The 22784-nt window shown below is 42.1% G+C and overlaps 1 protein-coding gene across 3 annotated transcripts in view; it reads right to left on the reverse strand.

The window, feature by feature from the left end:
- Window positions 1-1992: 1992 nt before the first annotated feature.
- The window catches only part of SV2B (synaptic vesicle glycoprotein 2B), a 184014-nt gene continuing 163222 nt past the window's right edge, over window positions 1993-22784 (reverse strand). For all 3 annotated transcript variants that reach the window (XM_063089757.1, XM_063089755.1, XM_063089756.1), the window contains 4 exons: window positions 22642-22775; window positions 18168-18368; window positions 7883-8042; window positions 1993-5468 (listed from right to left, as the gene is read on the reverse strand). In XM_063089757.1, the coding sequence (XP_062945827.1) occupies window positions 5285-5468; window positions 7883-8042; window positions 18168-18368; window positions 22642-22775 (679 nt within the window). In that variant the 3' untranslated portion in view covers window positions 1993-5284. The remainder of the gene's footprint in view (window positions 5469-7882; window positions 8043-18167; window positions 18369-22641; window positions 22776-22784) is intronic.

The raw sequence follows: 22784 nt of genomic DNA on the forward strand, positions 1-22784 counted from the left end.
TAAACAAAATGTGCTTTAAGCTCGTCTCAAATTCAAAGGCTCTATGTGATTAATTTCCAAACCATTCTGAAGGCTGTGCCTAAATGTGACACAACTACCCATAGTAGCACAATGCTTTGGACAGGGGAAAATCCACTTAGAAGTAGGAACCTAGCATGACACAGGACACACAGTAGCTGTTCTGTAAATCTATGTTGAATGAGATCTATGTGGAGGAATTTATGAGGGGGGTTCGCTCAGCTGGGAAGTTCAGCCCCTTTGTCTCTTTCTCTTCTCTAAAGGAGAAAGCCTTCTACCCTTTTCGAGAGACATTTCCAAGTTGAGGTTGATAATGGGTCAGGTTCACACCTCACCATGTCTTTACCTTCCCTGTGTGTCCCTAGGTAGAGGAAAGTTTTTAGGAGCAAAGAGTACCATTAAAAGCCCAATAAATTACAATGTGCCACAAGCATATTTGTCTACAAAAATCTAAAAACATATTTGCCACAAAGATATTTGTGGAAATGGCCAAAACAGAGACCACCAACTCCCAGGTGAGACAGTGTCCACCCTCTGCTGAGCCTAGGAAATAATTCCCCTAAGGACAAGGCCTGAATGAAACCAAGTGGTTTCTAGGGAAGGAAATATTTTCATTGGCCCATTTGAGTTACTGATGTACTGTCCCTCATTGGTTGTCTCTGAACTCTAGGAAGATTGTTGATCATTTTTCACGGGCTGCTCGCTTTTGTGAGTTTCTGGCTGGGCTGGTTTTAAGTTATCAGGGCAACAGAACTTCCCCAACAAATCAAAGTACAGTACCACCTATTGGCATGTTGTTAGTACTACTCAAAATATGGTTTGAGGATTGACACCATCTACGTCAGCTGGGAGCATGTTAAAAATGCAAACTCTCAGACCCCACCCCAGATTTACTGAATGAGACTCTGGGGTTGGGACCCAGTAGTACGAATTGTAACACCCTTCCGGGTGATTCTGTTGCACGCAAAAGTCTAAGAAGCATTGATCCACCCATCCCTCCTCCCTTAGTGACGAGATGCTCAGTTTAGAGGAAGGCCGGCAACATTCCCAGTAAATACCTCATTTCCCTGCCTCCCCTGCAGCGAAGTCAGTGATATACAGTTGGAAGCTCCTGGGAGGGGCTTCCAGGAGAGCAGTTTCAAGGGAGTCTGGTTCAGCTGGGAGGTGCAGCCTGTTTGCCCATTGCCCTTCTTTCTGCTTCCTGCCTGAATTGTGCATGTGAGGACCGGCACTCAACTCAGCCCATGATGCAGCCTCAGGGATGGAGACTGTTCGCTAAAGGAGTCTGAGGGTGGAAGGAGGGTGTTCCCAGTGATCAGATCAAAAGGCAGCCATACCAGCCATGGCCTTCCTTCCTCCAGACTCCCTTCATATGAGGGAGAAATAAACCTTTAACTTATGAATCAGCTTATTTGGGCTTTCAGTTATGTGCCATCCAGCCTAATCCTCACCAAATCCCAAATACGGTGTCAGTGTTAGTTCAGCATAGATGCCTCCTAGAAAAGCCAGGTGTGGAGGTAGAAACACCTTTCCAGGGCTACTGGTCTGCCCCACTCACCAACATCTGGCTCACATTCCTGGTTCTCGTCCCTTCTTCCATCTAAAACTTCCTATAAAATTAAGTAAAAACTGATTCAGTCTGTAGAAGATGAGCAAGTGCGTCTTTTCCCTTACCTGTTTTATAAAGGTAAGAAATTGGCACACCTGTCGAGAAAAAGAGAAACTGGAGGGGGCAACCACATTCGGAAATCCACAGCTGACTGGTAAAGTACTAAGAATGCCCTTAAAAACAAAAGGTGCATTTTACTAATGCTAAAGTCTTCGCACTTTGTGTTTATGGCCAGTTAAATATCCATCTTGCTCACTTGCTGTCAATGGAATAAGGCAGGAGGCAGGCACCGTGACCAGTCATTGTTTTTCTTTAACCACTTCATCCCCAGCACTTAGCATAGAGACTGACACACAGCAGGGGCTCAACAAGGATTTATTCAACGAATGAATGAATGACTAAATAGATGGGTAAACGCTAATGTTTTCATGTTTATACTGATCCTTCCACTCATTCTAGGCAAAACGACCAAGAGACTATTCAGGGAATTGCCCCAGGGAATGGAGGGTGTTGGTCACATTGTCCCATTCCCCAGAGACTATGCAGGGCTCTGTCATAGAGTATCAGTGGCTGAGGGATTAGTCCAGAATTGTGTAGAGAGCATTAGCATAGGCCTCGTAACCCACTCCTTGCACTACATGTAACCTTGGTCACACCATTGAACCTTTCATAGTTCCCATATGCAAAATGAAATGTTTAAGTAGATGATCTCAACATTTCTCCCATCTGATCCAGTCAATGCAAGAATACAGAAGAAACCTCAGTGCCTGAAAATAATCTCTAACCCAGTTCTTAAAAGTCTAATTACAATTATTTTTTATTATTTTTTTAATGAACTAATACAAGGTACCAGTCAGTGAACCTTGAGAATGGGGCTATTTATTACATGACCTCAGGCTAAAGTGCTATAAAATTCACACATAGGCATACACCTCTTTCACTAGTTATTTTTAATAAAACAAAAGAACAAAAATCAGCATCAAGAGAAGATGCAATACAGTGGAGACTATTAAAAGTAGCTGCTCCCAAACACGTCATGAACTGTGAACAGATGTGCTCAACCAAGAAGAGCCTCATCCCTTCAACCTGCCATGGATGCCATTGGGAGTCTCTCGGTGCAGAACATGAAATGAAGAAGTGAATGGTCAGGAATGCTGTACATTACCCCCCAGTGACCTGCCATGGAGACTATTTTTAAATGCATTTATCTCAGCAGGAATGACAGCATTTAAGAAGTGGCCAGGTACCAGTGCCAGCCAATCCTTCTTATGAGCAGGCTGCAGAGCATGGCTGCATCTTTACAACAGCCAAAGTGATGAATGAGATGGGAATTGCCCTTGGTTGGTTGGTTAGGTGGTTGGTTTAAGGAGCCATAAAGATAATGCAAAAATTAGAGCTTAGAAACCAAATGGAGTTAACCCCCAAATTATTGCAGGCACCCCAGCACTCAAAAATTAATCAAGGTTTAAATTTACAAGATTCATCTTAACTAGAAACATAAGCTCTGTCTTGTAAATTTCTTAAGTGGTAGCTGTTCTTTGCACTGTTTTATCCACTGAAGAATAATGTTATAAGGGATGTGATAATCCCAGATTTTCACAATTCTCTTTTATGAAACTAGCTACTGTATTTTGTATCACGAGAATATGGAAAGTATATTACAGCTATAGTACATCGGGCCTCATTATCAACATAACGCTATGTTAACTCCTACAGAACACTGAGAGAAACATTAATACACAGTGGTCTATTTATATATGTATATATTTGGGGGACTCAGAGTGTCAGATCAGAGTTGATGTGTCTTTCTTCCGTGGACAGAAAAAAGGGGGGTGGATAAAGAGTTGGGGGACAAGAGATACCGAGTAAACATTTTAACCATTAAAACTGATCTCAAATCAGGACGGAAAGGTGTAATAAAATTTACTCCTTCCCCCTGCTGACCTGCTAATTGAGAAACCTACAGAAATATGGTCTGAAGCTATCACAGCATCTAAGCATATCTCCAAAACTGAGAAAACACTCAACACAGCCATTATTATTCTGTTTTAAATTTTTGGAGATTTCTGACAAGGAAAGTGTGGCACTTTACAGCCACTGAGAAAGCTGCAAATCAACTCAAAGAACTAGTTCTTAAAGACTGACGTTCATCTGGCCTGGGCAAGTTCACTTCCAGCAGCAGGAGCTCATAGCTCACTGTCCCTTCCACTGCTTAACAGTTCTGATGGATGAATAGTTGTCCCTTTTCCAGGTAGTCAAGACTTCAGTCTATTGCTGACCCCTGCCAGAGCGGTTTGTCCTAGGTTCCTCACTTCACCCACATCCCTGTTTATGCTCCAAACTGGATTTCAGGAAAGACTTCTCTTAGAGCACTGAAGAAAAACATCTGACATCTACCACACTCCCTAACTCCCACTCCAATGGCCTCTGTTTCAAAAGCCCTGAACCAGGACACACAGCATGGATTTCTCACAGGACCTGGCCATCAGAACAAACGTGGATTGTGTTTTACTGCTAAAACAAACAGAAGGAATTTACTCTTTGAAGACCTGTGGTTACAGTTCCCCATCCCTCCCTCAATCCCCCTGTGGTTTTAGTTTCACTGAACGCTTCTCGTGTTGTTTCTGGGTGAGCAGCAAAATCAAATGCCAGGGTCGAAGATGGTGAGCTTGAGTATCATGAGTGATGTGGGTGAGAGAGAAAAGCCACTACTCACCCCACCTACACGAGGCAGGACGCCTGGACTAAATGGGCTGTATGGAGTGAGATTGCTGAGAGCTTCCTCCCTACAGCAAGGAAATGACTATAAGAAAGTGTGCTTGCATTTGGTTTGATCAGACCCGATCTCCTGGGACCTCAAACACCAAGTTCTCCCAAAATATGGCTAAAATGCTGGCAATATTTTCAGATATTATTTGTGGAAATTAAACCCAAATACAGTTATATACCATCTTAGTTTACAGAATACCTATCCCATTAAGTGTATTTGAATAGAGCAAAACAGGAGTAAATATTCTTAAATGTATCACCTAATCATCACAGAAAGCTTAGGACAATCGAAGGGAAAGAAGATCTCTATAGATACTGCTCAAATATTTGGTTTTCTATACCAGGGTATCTTCAATGCTATTGTGCCAATTTTCAGATGGAAAATATGATAGGTGATACTTTTAAATGCAAAAACATATGTACCCTATACTTCAAGCCCAATAATCATAAGATGATGCTAACTTCCAGCCAAGTCAATTTGTTAGGTCATTGGGCCCCAAGGAGCTTTGTGGAGGAGTTTGAGTGCTTCTCACCCTCAAATTCATTTTGAAATGCAAATAAGTCCTTGCACCTCACTTAGGGAAATACACACTCCTCGCTTGGTGATGTACACTCACTGGAGGGCCCTCCCCCTGCAGTGGGCGGGAGGGACCTGAAGCCAAGCACACAGCTCCATGATTCTAAGGGTGGCTCAGGGCACCCCCAAATCAGTCACCTGAGTTACGAACATACTGTCAGCTGAAGTGGGTTCTAAACTAGGGGTCACAAAGTCAACTTCTTCTCTTGTGCTATCCAAGGTGTCCTCTGGACAGTGATAGGCAGGAAGCATGGATGCATTTGAGAGTCCTGGACAAGAGTCTTTTGACCTTTCCTTTCCCCATAGGTTGTTCACATCAGGACCTGTTCTCGAGTCTCTGGAAGTCGAAGGGCAATCAGGCCACCCCCAACCAGAGAAGCAGCAGCCAGAAGGATGGGGACCACTTTAGTTATCCCAACAAAAGAAGCAAAGATGGTGTTTCCCAAGATGGCACCAAATTTGCATAATCCATTGAGTATGCCAAAGGCTGTTGCCCTGTAAAAGAAAAGAACAGGAAATATGCTGAAAGTCGAACCTCATTACGTGAGTGGGACTGGGTACTTTCTTTTCCTTGTTTCAGGAGGAGGAGATGTGGGAGGGTGTTTTTTCCCAAATATAAAATATAACACAACCTCATTTTAATCAAATACAAAAATACAGAATAACATAAATATGCAGGGATGTCTAACCTCACCACTGAAAGGCAATTACCACTATTAACATTCTGGAGTATTTATTCAATCATTTTTCTCTTACTTTGCAAATATAACTCTTTTAAAAATGTTTATAGGTAGTACATTCTTATTGTGAAATATTGAAAGAATGAAGGGAAAAAAAGCAAAACAGATAGTGTAAATGTTCCCCTTTAAGAGGCCCCTCAATCCTCTTGTGACAGAGACAGCTAGTTGTCCCTAAATATCTCTTCTCCCAATGTAAGACTACATTTCCCAGACGCCCTTGCTGCTGAGGATGGCCATGTGACTCAGTTTTGCCCAATGGGATGTAAATGTAGGTAGCAGCTCTGAGAAACTTCCTTAGAGAGGTCATGAGTGGGTCATGTGCTCTCTCCGCCTCCCACCCTGCTTCCTAAGTGCAGATGCTCTCATCATGGACCACGGCTGGGTCCGTGCAAGGAAGAACAATGAGATAAAAAGAGCCTGTAGGAGAGAAAACAAAATGCCTACCTTCTTAAGACTACACTTATTTGGGGCTTCTGTCACCCACATGAGAACTTAATTTAATTATTGTCCCTCAATCACACTTCCCATTGATAACTATTATTAAGCATTTATCCTTTCTTTTTTTTTTTCCTTTTTTTTTTTTGTGACCGGTAAGGGGATTGCAACCCTGGGCTTGGTGTCGTCTGCACCACGCTCAGCCAGTGAGCGCACCGGCCATCCCTATATAGGATCCAAACCCGCGGCGGGAGCACCGCTGCGCTCCCAGTGCCTCACCCTCTCGAGTGAGCCATGGGCTCAGCCCAGCATTTATCCTTTCTGACCCCATCTATGTACAGAGACAATATTCTCAACACTCTCTCCCCAACTGAAGTAAAATGTTTCCTTTTCATACCACAAGTTTATTAAGAAAGTGGGTATATTTCTGTACTTAAAATTCTTCCTACATCCATATCTATAACTGTACTACACTGTAGCCTTATAATTACCAGGCCCCAATCCCAGTCTTTTTGTTTTCAGTATTTTCTTGGATATTTTCACACTCTTACTTTTCCAAATAACCTTTAGAATAATTTTTTTAAGTTCCCAGGGGAAAAAATCTCAAATCTGGATTTTGAACAAACTCTTTTAAGTTAGAGAAAAACAAGATAAAATTTGACACTTTTGTCAGATTGAATCTTCTTATCCAAAATGAGGTCTATCTTGACATGTGTTTAGTTCCTCTTTTATACCTCCCAGTAATGCTTTGTGGTCTTCTTTGTATCAGTGTTTCTCTCATCAAATTGATTCCTAGGTATTTTATGATTTCTGCTGCTATTAAATGGATTTTAATTGTATTTTTAACTTTTTGATATATTTAAACACCTACACATTAAGTTACCTTTATTACTGACCACCTGACCAAATTATTTTGTTTCTTGTCATCTCTTCAGTTAATTCTCTGACGTTTTTAAAACATAATATCATATCCCATCCAAACAATGATAATTTTTCCTCCTCTTAGTTTTTGTAAAACTTAGAATTTCCTTGGTTCGGGGGAGAGGGGCTCCAAATATATGTTGTGCCTATATCCCGCTAACTCTGTCACCAGTTTGGGGAATATCGTTAAGGTTTTTTGCCAAGTTCTATTTACCCACCTTCCACACCACTTCACAATAGGGCCACTTAGCTTATTGACAATAGGGCCACTTAGCTGCTATCCTTAAAATTCACAATTCACCCTCCATGAGGAGAAACAATTACTCCCGACCCTATACAATGGCCTCAACCCTATGTCTTTAAACTCTTCCCATATGACTCATGCAAAACAAAGTAAGCCCTGCCTCAATCTCTGAAAATGCCCTGGACCTTCATGCCTCATCCCCTCCTTTATTTCTCTTCCCCTGTCCTCTGCCCTGTGTTATTCTAGTTCCTCACTTTTTCCTTCTAACTCCCACTAGCAAGCCTCTTCTCACCTCTCTTGTGGATGGCATGCACGTATGGTTTTACCAATTTCGCACTCTTATTCCTCTCCCCTGGGCATTGTTTGCTCTTGTCCTTTGCTTCTTACCATCCACCCACCTTACCAGGCCCTTGCCTGCTTGCTTCCAGGCCTGTGCCAGCCCCCATGGAGGAGAAACTCAACAAGGAAGACCAAGATGATTATGCACGATGGAGGGTTTAGTGGGCAGGTAGACTTCCTGCCAAAGAAGCCCAAACAAGTCCTAGAAGGAAGCACAGGGAAGAACCAACCTCTGGTTGGTGGGATACAGCTCCACTGTGATCACATCCAGAGCATTCCAGGCCGCAATGCTGGTTCCACAGAACAGGCACTGCCAGCCAATCATCGCAGACTCACTGTTGCCAAAAAACAGGAAGAAGCAGCAGACTGCTGAGATCAGCATGGAGCCACCTGTGAGGAGGTCAAGGGCAGAGAGAAACATGAGGCCTGTGTCTTGAACAAGACTGTCCCCACAGGTCTTGCCCCATCTCCTATCCTTAAAGGTACACCTGAAGTCACAGGTTACCTGAAGTATCAGGTTCATCCTGGTTAGCCTCCAGGAAAGACTTTGAAATCACCACTCTATGGCATCACCTAGCTCAGAATCTGGGGATGGGAAAGATGGGGGTTTTTGGTGAGAATCTATCATGTGCACACATTGTTCTAGGTGCTCTATCAGTATCAGTCCAAAAAACATCCTCATTCTTGATTTGAAATGAGTATGTCAAAGAGATGTCTGCTCTCTCATGGTCATAGCAGCAGCATTCACAATAGCCAAGATATGAAATCAACCAAGTGCCCGTTAATAGAAAAATGGATAAAGAAAATGTGGTATACACTGGAGAACAGGTATACCTTTGACATGATGATTTCCATTCCTCTGGGTATATTCCCAACAGTGGGATAGCTGGGTCATATGGTAGATCTATCTGTAACTGTTTGAGGAACCTCTATACCATTTTCCATAAAGGCTGCACCATTTTGCAGTCCCACGAACAATGTATGAGAGTTCCTTTTTCTCTACATCCTTGTCAGCACTTATCATTCTCAGTCTTTTGGATATTAGCCATCCTAACTGGGGTGAGATGGTATCTCAGTGTGGTTTCAATTTGCATTTCCCGAATGCTGAGAGATGTTGAGCATATTTTCATGTGTCTGTTAGCCATTCGTATATCTTCCTTTGAGGAATGCCTATTCAGCTCCTTTGCCCACTTTTTAATCGGGTTACTTGGGTTTTTGCTGTAAAGTTGTTAGAGTTCCTTGTATATTCTGGATATTAATCCTTTGTCAGATGTATATTTTGCAAATATTTTCTCCCACTCTGTTGATTGTCTTTTGACTCTGTTAATTGTTTCCTTTGCTGTGCAGAAGCTCTTTAGTTTGATGTAATCCCATTTGTTTATTTTTCCTTTGGTTGCCTGTGCATTTGGGGTCATATTCAGGAAGTCTGTACCCAATCCTACTTCCTGGAGTGTTTTCCCTATGTTTTCTCTAAGGGGTTTTATTGTTTCAGGGTGTATATTTAATTCTTTAATACGTTTTGAGTTGATTTTGTTATATGGTGAGAGGTATGGGTCTAGTTTCATTCTCCTGCATATGGATATCCAGTTTTCCCAGCACCATTTGCTGAATAGGCAATCTCTTCCCCAGTGTGTAGACTTGGTGCCTTTGTCAAAGATCAGATGGCTGTAGGTGTGTGAGTTGATTTCTGGATTCCCTATTCTATTCCATTGATCCATGGGTCTCTTTTTATGCCAGTACCATGCTGTTTTGGTTATTATAGCTTGGTAGTATAGTTTAAAGTCCGGTAGTGTTATGCCTCCAGCTTTATTTTTTTGCTCAGAATTGCTTTGGCTATTCATGGTCTTTTGTTATTCCATATAAATGTTAGGATAATTTTTTCCATTTCAGAGAAAAATGCCATTGGAATTTTGATGGGAATTGCATTGAATTAGTAGATCACTTTGGGTAGTATGGACATTTTCACAATGTTAATTCTTCCAATCCAAGAGTATGGGATATCTTTCCATCTTCTTGTGTCCTCTTTAGTTTCTCTCAACAGTGGTTTGTAATTCTCATTGTAGAGATATTTCACATCCTTGGTTAACTCAGGTCATAAATATTTTATTTTTTTGGTGGCTACTGTAGATGGGCAGGCTTTCTTGATTTCTTTTTCTGCATGTTCACTGTTGAAGTATAGAAATGCTACTGATTTTTGTGTGTTGATTTTGTATGCTGCAACTTTGCTGAAATCATTTATCAACTCTAAGAGTTTTTTGGTAGAGGCTTTAGGCTGTTTGATATATAGGATTATGTCATCTGCAAACAGGGACAGTTTGACTTTATCTTTTCCTATCTGGATGCCCTTTATTTCCTTCTCTTCTCTGATTGCCCTGGCTAGTACTTCCAATGCTATGTTGTATAGGAGTGGTGAGAGTGGGCATCCTTGTCTAGTTCCTGTTCTTCAGGGAAACCACTCAGGATGATATTGGCAGCAGCCTTATAATATATGGCTTTAATTATGTTGAGATACTTTCCATCTATACCTAACTTGTAGAGAGTCTTTATTATGAATGAATGTTGAATTTTTGTCAAATGCTTTTACAGCATCTATAGAGATGATCATATGGTCTTTGATTTTATTGATGTGATGTATCACATTTATTGATTTGCATATGTTGAACCAACCTTGCATGCCTGGGATGAATCTCACTTGATCATGGTGTACAATTTTGTGTATCTGTTGCTGTATTCTGTTAGCTAGTATTTTATTGAGAATTTTTGCATCTATATTCATCAAGGATATTAGCCTGTAGTTTTATTTTTGTTGTTGTTTCTTTGTCTGGTTTTGGTATCAGAGTGATGTTTGCCTCATAGAATGAGTTAGGGAGAATAGCCTCTGTTTCAAACTTTTGAAATAATTTGTAGAGAATTGGTATCAATTCCTCTTTGAATGTTTTGTAGAATTCTGCAGTGAACCCACCTGGTCCTATTCTTTTCTTTGTTGGGAGCCTTCTGATAACAGCTTCAATCTCTTTTATTGTTATTGGTCTATTCGTATTTTCTACATCTTCTTGGCTCAGTTTTGGTAGTTTGCGTGTGTCCAGAAATTTATCCATTTCTTCCGGATTTTCAAATTTGTTGGCATATAGTTGTTTATAGTAGTCTCTAATGATTCCTTGTATTTCTGAGGTATCAGTCGTACTATCACTTTTTTCATTTCTAATTTTTGTTATTTGGGTCTCCTCTCTTCTTTTTATAGTTAGCCTTGTTAATGGTTTGTCAATTTTATTTATCTTTTCAAAAAACCAACTTTCTGATTCATTGATCTTTTGTATCATTTTTGGGGTTTCTATTTCATTAAGTTCTGCTCTCCATCTGTTAACTTTGGTTTTGTATTGTTCTTGTTTTTCTAGTTCTTTAAGGTGAAGTGTTAGGTTGTTTACTTGCCATCTTTCCATTCTTCTGCAGTAAGCGTTTAATGTGATAAAGATCCCCCTTAGTACTGCTTTTGCAGTATCCCACAGGGTTTGGTATGATGTGTCGTTGTTTTCATTGGTTTCAATAAATTTTTTGATTTCCTGTTTAATTTCTTCTTGGACCCATACATAATTAAGTAGAATGCTGTTTAATTTCCCTGTGTTTGTATAGTTTCCAGAGTTTCATTTGTTATTGATTTCTAATTTTAATCCATTGTGATCTGAAAAAACACATGGAATGATTCCAGTTATTTTGAGTTTGTTGAGACTTGATTTGTGACCTAACATGTGATCTATTCTGGAAAATGTTCCATGTGCTGATGAGAATAAATATTCTGAGGTTGCTGGATGGAATGTTCTGTAGATATCTGCCAAGTCCAATTGGTCTAGTATGTTGTTTAGATCTTGTGTTTCTCTGCTGATTCTTTGCCTAGATGATCTGTCCAATATTGAGAATGGGGTGTTCAGGTCCCCTGCTGTTATGGTATTAGTGTCTATCTCATTCTTTAGGTCTAATAGTGTTTGCGTTATAAATCTGGCTTCTCCAACATTGGATGCATATATATTTATGATTGTTATATCTTCCTGATGAATAAATTCTTTTATCATTTTATAGTGGACTTCTTTTCTCTTTTTATGGTTTTTGGTTTAAAATCTATTTGACCTGATATAAGAATAGCTACTCCAGCTCGTTGTTCATTTCTATTTGAATGGTACATCTTTACCATCCTTTCACTCTTAGTCTATGTGAGTCTTTACAGGTAAGGTGAGTCTCTTGAAGGCAGCATATAGTTGGGTCCACCTTTTTAATCCAGTCAGTCAGTTTGTGTCTTTTGAGTAGGGAATTCAATCCTTTTACATTAAGAATTGAAAGGTATTGCTTTACTCCTATCATTTTACTGATTTTTGTTTGGATGTCTTAAGTATCTTTTGTTCCTTTCTCTCTGATTTACTGTTTGTCTTCTGCATTTGTTGGTTTCTTGGGGTGGTAGATAAACATTTTTTCTCTCTTTATTGTTAGCATTTTAATTTTACTAGTGGGTTTTGTTTTTTCTTGAGTATTTATGGCAGTGGTGGTTGTTTCTCAGGTACCAAACCCAGTACTCCCTTGAGAATTTCTTGTAAGGCTGGTCATGTAGTAGTGAACTCCTGCAGTTTTTGTTTGTCTACGAAATATACTATTTGTCCTTCGTTTCAGAAGGATAGCCTTGCTGGCTAAAATATTCTTGGCTGGCAATCTTTGTCTTTTAGTATTTTGAATATATCATCCATTCTTTTCTGGCTTTTGGGGTTTCCAATGAAAAAAGTCTGACATTAGTCTGATTGGGGCTTCCTTATAGGTGACTTGACACTTCTCTCTTGCAGCTTTTAAGATTCTCTCTTTGTCTTTGAGTTTTGCCAATTTGATTATAACATGTCTTGAAGAGGACCTTTTTGGTTTGAATATGTTTGGGGATCTATGAGCCTCCTGAATCTGAAGATTTGCATCTTTCCCTATACCTGAGAAGTTTTCTGCCATTATTTTGTTGAATATGTTTTCAATGCCATTTCCTTTTTCCTCCCCTTCTGGAATACCCATGATTCAGATATTTGAGCACTTAAGGTTGTCTGTTATCTCTCTTAGATTTTCTTCAATGTTTTAATTCTTTTTTCTTTCCTTCTTTTTTCTTTTTTCTTTTTTTTTTTTTTTTTTTGTCCACCTGTGTTATTTCAAACAGCCTCTCTTCAAGGTCAGAAATTCTCTCTTCTGCTTGTTCTAGCCTGCTGGTTAAACACTCTGTTGTGTTTTTTAGTTCACTGAATGAATTCTTCAGCTCTGCAAGCTCTGCTACATTCTTTTTCAGGGCATTGATTTCTTTGTACATTTCTTCTTTCAGTTCCTGTATACTTTTTCTCCTTTCATTGTGTTGTCTAACTGAGTTTTCTTGTATCTCATTTAGTTTCCTTAGAATTGTTGCTCAAAATTCCTTGTCAGTCATTTCAAGGACTTCCTGTTCTACAGGATCTAGAGCTTGAGAGTTATTATTACCCTTTGATGGTGTGCTTTCTTGATTTTTTCATATTTCTGGTATCTTTCCTTTGGTGTTCAGTCATTGTGGTAGGGGATTTTATGGTCCACTTGTTTGACACCAATGTCTGGCTAGGATCCTGCAGGGACTGCCAATTTGGCACAGCTGCTTTGGTGGGAGGCTCAGGCCTCTCAGGGCTGTGGGGACTGGTCTGGGCTGGGAGTCCTGAGGTGGCACCTACCTGCTCTGGTGTGGGTGCCTCAGGGTGCATCGGCCTGGCAGCTCTCGGGCCTCTCTCGGGGCCTCTCTCTGGGCAGCATGCACTGGCCTGGGCTGGGATCCCTGCAGCAGTGCCTACCTGCTCCGGCATAGGTGTCTCTTAATTTTATTTTTATGTGAACTTTTTGAATTACCCTTGTATACACAATGGGATATTATTCAGCTTTTTAAAAGAAGGAAAGTCTGTTCTTTGTGACAACACACATGAACCTGGAAGACATTATACTAAGTGAAATAAGCCAGGCACAGAAAGATAAATACTGCATAATCTCTCTTACATGTGGCATCTAAATCAGTTGAACTCATAGAAGTAAAGAGTACAAAGCTTGTTACAGAGATTGGGGGGAGGGGAGGAATTTGGGGAAGAGGAAGATGTTGGTCAAAGGCTGCAGTTTCAGTTCAGTTTCAGAAGTTGTTTTTCAGCAAATATTGCATCCGACCAGGACCACAGCTCCTTCCAGGTGGCTCCTCCTCTATGGCCCAGCCTACACTGAGCTCTGCTAGTGCAATTTTCCTCCCTTGACCCTTCAACCATAGAGGTGGTGAGTGCTTCCTACCTTTGCTGGTCTGGGTGCCTCACCTGCCTTATTCCCATAGCCCTGTCTACACCTCTAAAAGCCACCCCATCAATTAAGTCTCTTCACTGGAACCATCTAGAGTGAATTCTTTTTCCTGCCAGAACTCCGAGTATACAGTCCATGGGGTTAGCTTCCCAGTGCTCAGAGCAGATCTGAGAAGGACAGAGCAGATCTCTGGAGTAGGGATGGGAGTAAATGGAGAATCAGCAGCACAGCCCTTATACAGCTAATGATAAGAGATCCCACTGAAAGAAGACTGTGTCAAATCCTACCCAAATCCAATAAGGCTAGCCCAGGGGAGCTTGGAAAGTCTAAGGTGGATGTGGGGCAGAACAGAACAGGTTGCAGACCAGGAATATAGCCAGAAATGAGGAGAGAATTGAGCTATCAGAGACAAGGTATCAAAGCAGGCCCCATGCAATCAGCTGGGCAATAGGGCACAAATACCTAACAGGCATCAGGACCCTGGGGTGAGAGAGGTGCTCTGGATGGCAACCAGAAGGTTGGCCTGGCCTCGACAAGAAATGCCTCCCTTGGGTGGGACCTCAGCCTGGAATCTCACCATCAGACCTGGGGTTGCAAGACTAGTGCCAAAGCCTGTTGATCAACTGGGAAATAACTGTCCACCTGGATTCTGCAGACTCTAGGAAGGACGAGGGCTGTGAGCTGGTGCCTGGTAACTTCTGGCCAAACAGCTAGGAGAGAACCAGAAAGGGAGGAGCCTGACATCTACAGGATGCCCTAAGAACAACAGCCTCTACACTGGAGCTCGCTTACAGTAAACGCTGACAAATATTTGTTAAATGCAAAACACTATCACCAAATAAATCAAGTGACATTAGGTGCTCCTGCTCTAGGTCCCTATGGCCCACTGTACTTCTATTCACATAATTCTTATTCCCCTTGCATGTGAGAGGCCTGAGTTCAAATCCCAGCTTCACCTCTTACTAGCTGTGCAACCTTGAGTGAGTCGCTTCACCTCTCTGTGCTGTCTCACTTTCCTCATCTGTAAAATGTGGATAAAAATAGTGCCTCCCTCATAGCATTATTGTGAGGTTTAAAAGTGTTAATTCTTATGCAATGTTTGGAACACAGCCTGACTGTAGTCAGCATTTCATAACATTAGTTAAACAAAATTTCTAGTTTGTATCTGTCTCTCCCAATAGATCATTTGCTCCCTTAAGCCCAGGAATATTGTCTGTCTCCATTACCGTTGTATTCTCATTGCCTCCCACACAGGCTGGCAGAGAACACGTGCTGCATAAATAATGCTACTGAATGAATGAGTCACAGTCTTATCAGGAAAACTTCTACTCTACTGGTAACAAGAAACTGCTTCCACTCAGGAAGGAGCCCGGCAGAGTAAGCAGGACAAAGATGCTCTGGCAGATTTTATAGCAGAGTTGTTCTGAATAGTTATTTCAAATTGGTCCACCCACGTACTATGGCAACAATGCAGAACAGGTATTTACTGAGCTTCTAGTATGTACTGTGCACTGAGAATGTCACAGCCGCCTCACTGCATGCCAGCCCTTTTTTCTAAAGACAGAGCTACTGAGACAAAGAAGGCACTATCTGAGCACTTAACGAGCTTGCAACCTAGCTCAAAACAAAACAGAGACATTAATAAAAGACTAGGATATAAAGAATGATTAAATATTAGTTCTAGATCCCTAATTTGGGGAGCATGCCTTTATTTAAAGTTATAAAATTCAATTTAACCTAATATTTTTATATTTTAATTGATGTGTATTGATTGTACATATCTATTGATGTATCTCAATACATGTATACAATGTGTGATGATCAAATCAGGGTATTTAGCATATTCTTCATCGCAAAAATTTATCATTTCTTTGGGTTGAGAACATTCGAGCTCCTCTCTTCTAGCCATTTGAGATCAATTTTGATCTGGAATGTATTCATCCTGACAAGAAGATGTCAGTGGTGAAGAAAAGGATGTCCACTCTCTTGCTGCCCAGGCTTCCCTCTGCCTCCACGTGGCAGCATGTGGCAGGTCGTGGGCGGGGGGCCATTCTCATCTGCATGTGCACCCACCCCGTCCCCGTAGGCCCTGCCTTCCCCGGAACTTCCTCAGCTACTTCAGGACCTGACCATAGAATTCACTGTCAGACTGTGGGACTCAGAAGGCTAGTGACAAAATGGCAGTGTCACAAGTCTACACTCACACCCTTTATCTCATTGTAGCAAACAGATATAATTTTAACAATCAGGAAACAAAAGCTCAGGAAAGCAAAGGAACTTGTGCAAACTCATAAAGCTAATTTTGGCAGAGATGGCCTCCTAACTCCGGCTGTAGCTTTCTTACACGATGCTGTCCTGGAGTGCATTTGGCTGAAAGCTTGGTGCTTCGGGCTAATCTAGGAAAGAGGCCGTCTTCATTGGTTCTGGTCAGTTCAGCTGAATTACTAAGTGTCCACTCTATGGCAAGCACTGCCCTGGGCACGGGGGTTACAGAAATTAGTAATTCACCGTCCCTCCCCTCATGGGGTTTCAGGACTAACCAGGGCACTGCCTCTAACAGAAGAGACAGCTCAGCCTGCCACAGCTAAGAGACGACTCTCCACCCTCACCGCAGGACTAAAATATGGAAATCACAGTTATTTCTTATTCACCATTCTGAATGTTCATGCTTCTATTTATAACAAAGTAAAAACATTCGTTATGAGCCAAACACCAGGAAAAAATTCCTGTCCCATAAAGTCCTGATCAATTTTCTCTTCTCTGACAAAATGACTAGAGTAGTCACCCCCTTGCCTGAGTTTTCACTTCCCGTGGTTTCAGTTACCCATGGTCAACCATGGTCTGAAAACATTAAATGAAAAATTCCAGAAATAAACACTTCATAAGTTTTACATTGTGCGCCATTCTGAATAGTGTGATGAAATCTCACTCTATCCCACTCTATCTTGCTCGGGACATGAATTACTCCTCTGTGCAGTCAGTGTACCTATGCTGTCTATACCACCTGACGGTTAGTCACTTAGTAGCCATCTTGGTTGTCAGGTCAACCCTCATGGCATCGCAGGGCTTGTGTTCAAGTCACCCTTATTTTACTTCATAATGGCCCCAAAGCACAAGAGTAGTGATGCTGCCATGTTGTTATAATTGTTCTATTTTGTTATTAGTTATTGTTATTAATCTCTCACTGTGCCTAATTTATGAATTAAACTTTATCATAAGTGTGTATGTATAGGAAAAACATAGTATACTCGTATTATCCACAGTCAGGCACACACTGGGGAATCTTAGAATGTACCCCTGTAGATAAGACTGCTGAATGGATTTATTTTGTTTCCCTTTGAGCTTTGCTGCTAAGAAGCTTGGTGTTAAGTTTCCTAATCAGCTACATCCCTGGAGCAGATCTTTAATGGTATGTTTATGAATGTGTTGTCTGCTTCCCCACCCCTGGTCTTGACTCATAGTCGAATGTCCTTTTTCCCTGACCTTCAAGGAACACATTTTGTTTCTTGTTTAACATGCATGGTGCATGTTTCTGTAACTGCCACAAGTCCTGATGGAATGAAGCAAGGTGTGCATGAATCCAGCTACCACATCTGAGAACCTACAAGTGCCAAGCACTACAGGATGCTTTGGGTACATTACGTTCAATCCTCACAAAATCCTACCAGCCGGCTGTAGGTATACTCATCTTGTAAATAAGGAAACTGAGGCCCAGAGAAGTAAAGGAACATGTTCAAAGTCAAACAGCCTTTAAGTGATAGGACTTCAACATGGGTCTGTCCAAATCCACAGCCCAAAGTGCTCTTATGATTAAAGAGTAAAAGTTATACAATTTATCTTCAATCATTGAACTATAATCCAAGAGCATTTTATATATTTTCCTGACAATCATCTTATGAAGAGGTAGAATTAATATAGTTAATACCCCTACTGAAGTGCTAATCAAATGAGTGACTATCACAGGATTTCTCTGTCAGAAAATGAAGAAAAGCCCCTTGCCTGGGCCAGAGGTCTCAGACTATTGACATGGAGCCCTGCGGTTCCATAGACATGTATTCTTGGCTCAATAGCAGCAGATTAAATCCCACCTGTTTGGTTTTCTGTACAATAATTCCTTAAAAAAAAAAATATTCCACTGCTTTAATGCACTTGAAAGCCACTTCCCTAGCCCATTGGAACCCAGACGTGACACCACTAACATCTTACCGATCATCTTGAGCCTTCCAATTCTATCCATGAGCAGGGCAGAAATGATGTTCCCAGGCAAGACAGACAGGCTGCCCAGAAAGCTGACAAGGTAAATCAGGAAGTCATTATCTTGGTCCAAGTCCATGTGGCAGCCCTCCTTCTGCTCCAGAAAGGTGGAGTTGATAAACCGACAGTTGATGAACTTATGCTCATAGAGGTCTGGGGAGAAAAGAAAAACTTTGGTTCATGTAAGTGAAGTGGAGCTGGGAAGAGCAGAGCAGATGCAGGGATGATCATATGTCCCCTTCCGTGGGCAGGCAGTGCCTGCCTTTGGCAATCAGAGAGCCTCAAAGTCAAGGTGATATGTGGCCAGGTATGGAAGAATAGAGAAACTTCTAAAAATGTAATGACCTGTTCGAGTTCTTATAAGCAAGGGGAAATAAAACTAACATTAGAGGAGGAGCATTTTACATTACATCATCTCTCAAACTGAATGATAGTCCTGTTTGTATCAATCAGGTGACACTGAGCCCACAGCAGCTGGGCCACTTCTCTGAGGCTTCCTGGCTTAGGGAAGCAGAACACAAAAGTTGGGTCCAGATTGAGCCAATCACTTCACAGCCCATGCTGTAGTCTGTGCAGAAACTAGAAATTCCTAAAAAACAAAAATTATTTGCTTTGTAATCAGTTTGCATGTCTTCTGACCCTTTCTAAGGCCAACTGTTCTAGGAGAAAGTGAAAACAGGCTCCCTGAAACCTGCGTTTGGGGAGCTGGCCCTACCACTGACCCTCTTCAACCTGCCTGAGCCTCCACCTGTAAAACTAGAGAAGTGCACCTGATCATCTCCATTGCTTCTCTTGGCTCTGACATTTCCTGACTACACATGTTTGCAAAAATCCCTGCGTTAAGAATATGCAAATAGGTGGACTTCCAGTCAAGATGGTGGAATAGACGGTCCCCAGCATCACTCTCTCCCAATCAATGAATTACAACTATAAAAATGTAACATCAGCCAAGCTGGGGCCACTGGAGCTCAGGTGAAGAGGAGGAGAGACCTATGGAACTAACGAAGGCTGGAGAAAACACGAAGAGAGAAAGAAAAAACTGCTCTCAGCGTTTCTGGCTGCAGCTGCTTTAAGGCTCAAGCTGATGAGCACATGGAGCAGGAGTCACAGAAGCCGCAGCTGTGCCCTTCATATGGAGTTGCTTGGAGGTGGAAGGGGAGAAGAGGACTTTGGTGGCCCCCAAGACACCAAGACCACTAATAGGTTTCCCATGGACCCGCGCAGGAGCGAGGAGCCAGAACAGCTAAAAACAGGTGAGCCCTTCAGAGGCCGGTGAGTCATTGCAAGGGTCCGTTGCAGGGCCTGTCCCATGGGAAGTGTTTGGAGCACGGGCAGTGGGGGAGACAGGCCCAGCGGGATAACACTGGGACACAGCAAGGACAACCGATCCACCCCCCAATCAGCGCTGGACCACTCAGAGGAGACTGGTCGGGAATGCAGAATTGCGTGGGGTGCAGTTTGATGAAAAAACTCAGGCCCAGATCAGAGTTTCTACACAACCCAGGTGCACCGAGTAGCTGGAGAGCCAGAAGTACCTATAAGGTTGACTTGACCATTAAGCCCTGAACTGCACTGTGGGGAAAATAGGATAATTTAGTCAGGCTCCCACATTTCTTGTAAACAAGTTGTCTGAGGGTGGGGTTAGTGCTCATGTGCACCAATGTATATTTTTAGTTTTGTAACTATTGTGTGTTCTGCAGTTTATGAAGCAGGCTGGGGGCAGAGAGCTCGCATCTAACAATAGAGCGTGTTTACTCTGCTGGCAGCTGCTTAGTTTCAGTTTTTCTTTGGACCTTGCCGGTAGTGGTTGAGTTTCTGAGTTTCTCTTTGTACTGCCTAACTCTTAGTGTTGTGTTTGCTGAATAAAGACTATTCTTTCTTCAACCAAGGCTCCAAGGACCTTTTTGCCGGTTACCTAGCTCATAGACCTGCATGTGAAGGGTTTGTGAATGGGCTCAAGGGGTCTGTGAGCTTCAGACCCTAGCCCTAGCTCCACATGCACAAAAAGTCTTCCCTAGGGAAACAGCAGGAAAGCGGCAATTTACCTCAACCACACAGCTAAAGTACTGGTTCCCACAGGAAGTTCCCCTGTTTTAGAAGCAAGCAAAGGACAAAAACTTAGTTCTGGCCCAGGCCCACCAATGCCTTGGGGCCCACCAGAGGACATGAGGCATGAAGCCAGGGGCAGGACCCCTGCCCACAACCACTCACACCACCAGCACCTCGGGTCCCTACCCAGGAACCCAAGGATTGGAGCCAAGGACTGGACCCCACTCCCACATACAGGCACACTACTGATGCCTAGGGGCCCACCTAGGGACCCAGGACTAGCAGCCAGGGACCGGACCCCCTTCCCACAACTAGGCACACCATGACAATGCCTCAGGGCCCCACCTGGGTGCCCAAGGCATGGAGGAGGGGACCAGACCTCCCTCCCACAACCAGGCACACCATGCCAGCACCTCGGGGCCCAACCAAGGACCCAAGGCATGGAGAAAGGGACCGGACTCCCCTCCCACAACCAGGCACCCTGTGCCAGTGCCTCAAGGCACCCCCAGGGATCCGGGGCATGGAACTAGGGATCAGACACTCTCCACAACCAGGCACACTGCCAGCACCACAAAGCAGGCCAAAAACATCTCCTCCATGTGGGTGGCCCACCACAGCCACCATGATAACCATGGCTGCCACAAAGGCAGCTAGATGCCACAACCACCATGCAGATGGTCTGCCAGCCACTAGAGTGAGTTGATACAAGGAGAGTCACCAGCAGAGATAAAGATAGGAGGAGGATGTCTGTCTCCACAGAGCCCATTTCATAGTGATGGAAGAGACATCTGCTCTATGATTGTATTGGGGGACCTGATCACGCCTCTCAGCATTGGACAGATCATTTGGGCAGCAAATCAACGAGTAACCATTATTCTTTCAGAAGGAGAGAAGAAATCTAGGGTGATTAGAGGAGGGAGGGGGAGAGGAAGGGGGATGGGGCGGGATTGGACAAGGGGTATAAAGAATAATTACAATTTGTAACTATATATGCTAGTGATATTGATTTGATCAACATATCTCAATGTTGAACCCCCCAAAAATGTATAATCAATTTTGATTCAATAAAAATTTTTTAAAAGAATATGCAAATAAAGAGAAATCATTAAAACTTAAAAGGAACAAAGGATATGCCTGTTATTAATGACAAATAGTAAATTTTTGGAACTTGTTATTTTTGTTCAGGCTAAAAGGAAATTCAGTAAGGTAAATCCCATAACAAATTATTAAGAGACTGAGGGATATTTGGAGATCCGATGTTGAAACTTTTGAGGCTGATATCAGAGAGGAAAAGATGTTCTTATATAAACTCTCCCTTGCTGCCGATGCCAGGGATAATGACATATCTAGACATAATGCAAACAGCTCAGTGGAAAGATCACAGGCTTTAAAAAAATTGTTTTTATTGTAACATAGTTTACTGTACATATCTGTAGGGTACAGAACTGAATATCAATACTCATGAACAATATGTGATACTCAGATCAGAGTAATTATTTGTCATTGCCATTCGTGGCCTTTTACCAATTTCTCCATCCCCCCTCTCTTCCCACTTCTATTTATTAGAAAATGACAGACTTTAGAGCCAAACAATTGAGGAATGAATCCAAATTCCTCCAACTAGCTAGCTGTGGCCTTGTGCAGGCTGCGTAAGTCCTGGTTGCCTTAGCTGTGAGATGGGGATAGTAATAGGACATATCTCAATTGAGATGATGCAGGCAGGTAAAGCCCTGGGTAAAGCTCAGTTCATTTCCTTATGTCCCAGCTCCACTTGGTATGCTATTAATTTATGATGTAAGTAGTAAAAGTAACTACATTAGTGGAGTGGTGGAATTTTGTGGGTTTTTTTAAATCATAGAAATCTGAAATGGTATGATTTTAAAACATTCTTAGCACTTCTCTTTATGTACAAAGTTTGAACAGAAGTTGTTTTCCCTTTTCCTCTTTTATTGTGAGAACATGAGTCTTGAATTCTGCAAGTTTCAAAGTACGCAAGAGCTATAAGAATGCATTCTGTTTTAAGAAAACACAGCCCTCTTAAATGTTGGGTTTTATTTGTGTCACACTTTTCTTCTATCAAAGACCCTTAACTCTATCAAAGACCTATCAGTCTCACTGAGATGAGAACACTTGGCCAGAACTTTTGTTTCCATTTTATACATAGTAAAACTGAGACACAGATAAATCAAATGTCTTGATAAAGGCTGTGCACCTAATTTGTGCCATACCTGGGGCTAGAACCCATTTCTCCACCGTAAGGTGTGGCACTCCTATCTGTGAATACTTTCTTACTCCTGAAGCTTACAACTGAGCACTTTGGTTCTAAGACACTTTGTTCCACCCTTGTTACAGTCCACCAGTCTGTCAATGTTCTTACCTGTGTTATAAAAGATGGTTGATTCAATGGTGCAATTTTTGAAATAGGTATCAGTAGACGTAACATCTTCAAAATAGCACTCGTCAAAGAGTGTGTCCTCAAAGAGTACGTGTTTAAAGTACATCTTTGTGAACCTGTGGAAA

The sequence above is a fragment of the Cynocephalus volans genome, chromosome 3 (assembly GCF_027409185.1).
Source record: "Cynocephalus volans isolate mCynVol1 chromosome 3, mCynVol1.pri, whole genome shotgun sequence".
NCBI lineage: Eukaryota > Metazoa > Chordata > Mammalia > Dermoptera > Cynocephalidae > Cynocephalus > Cynocephalus volans.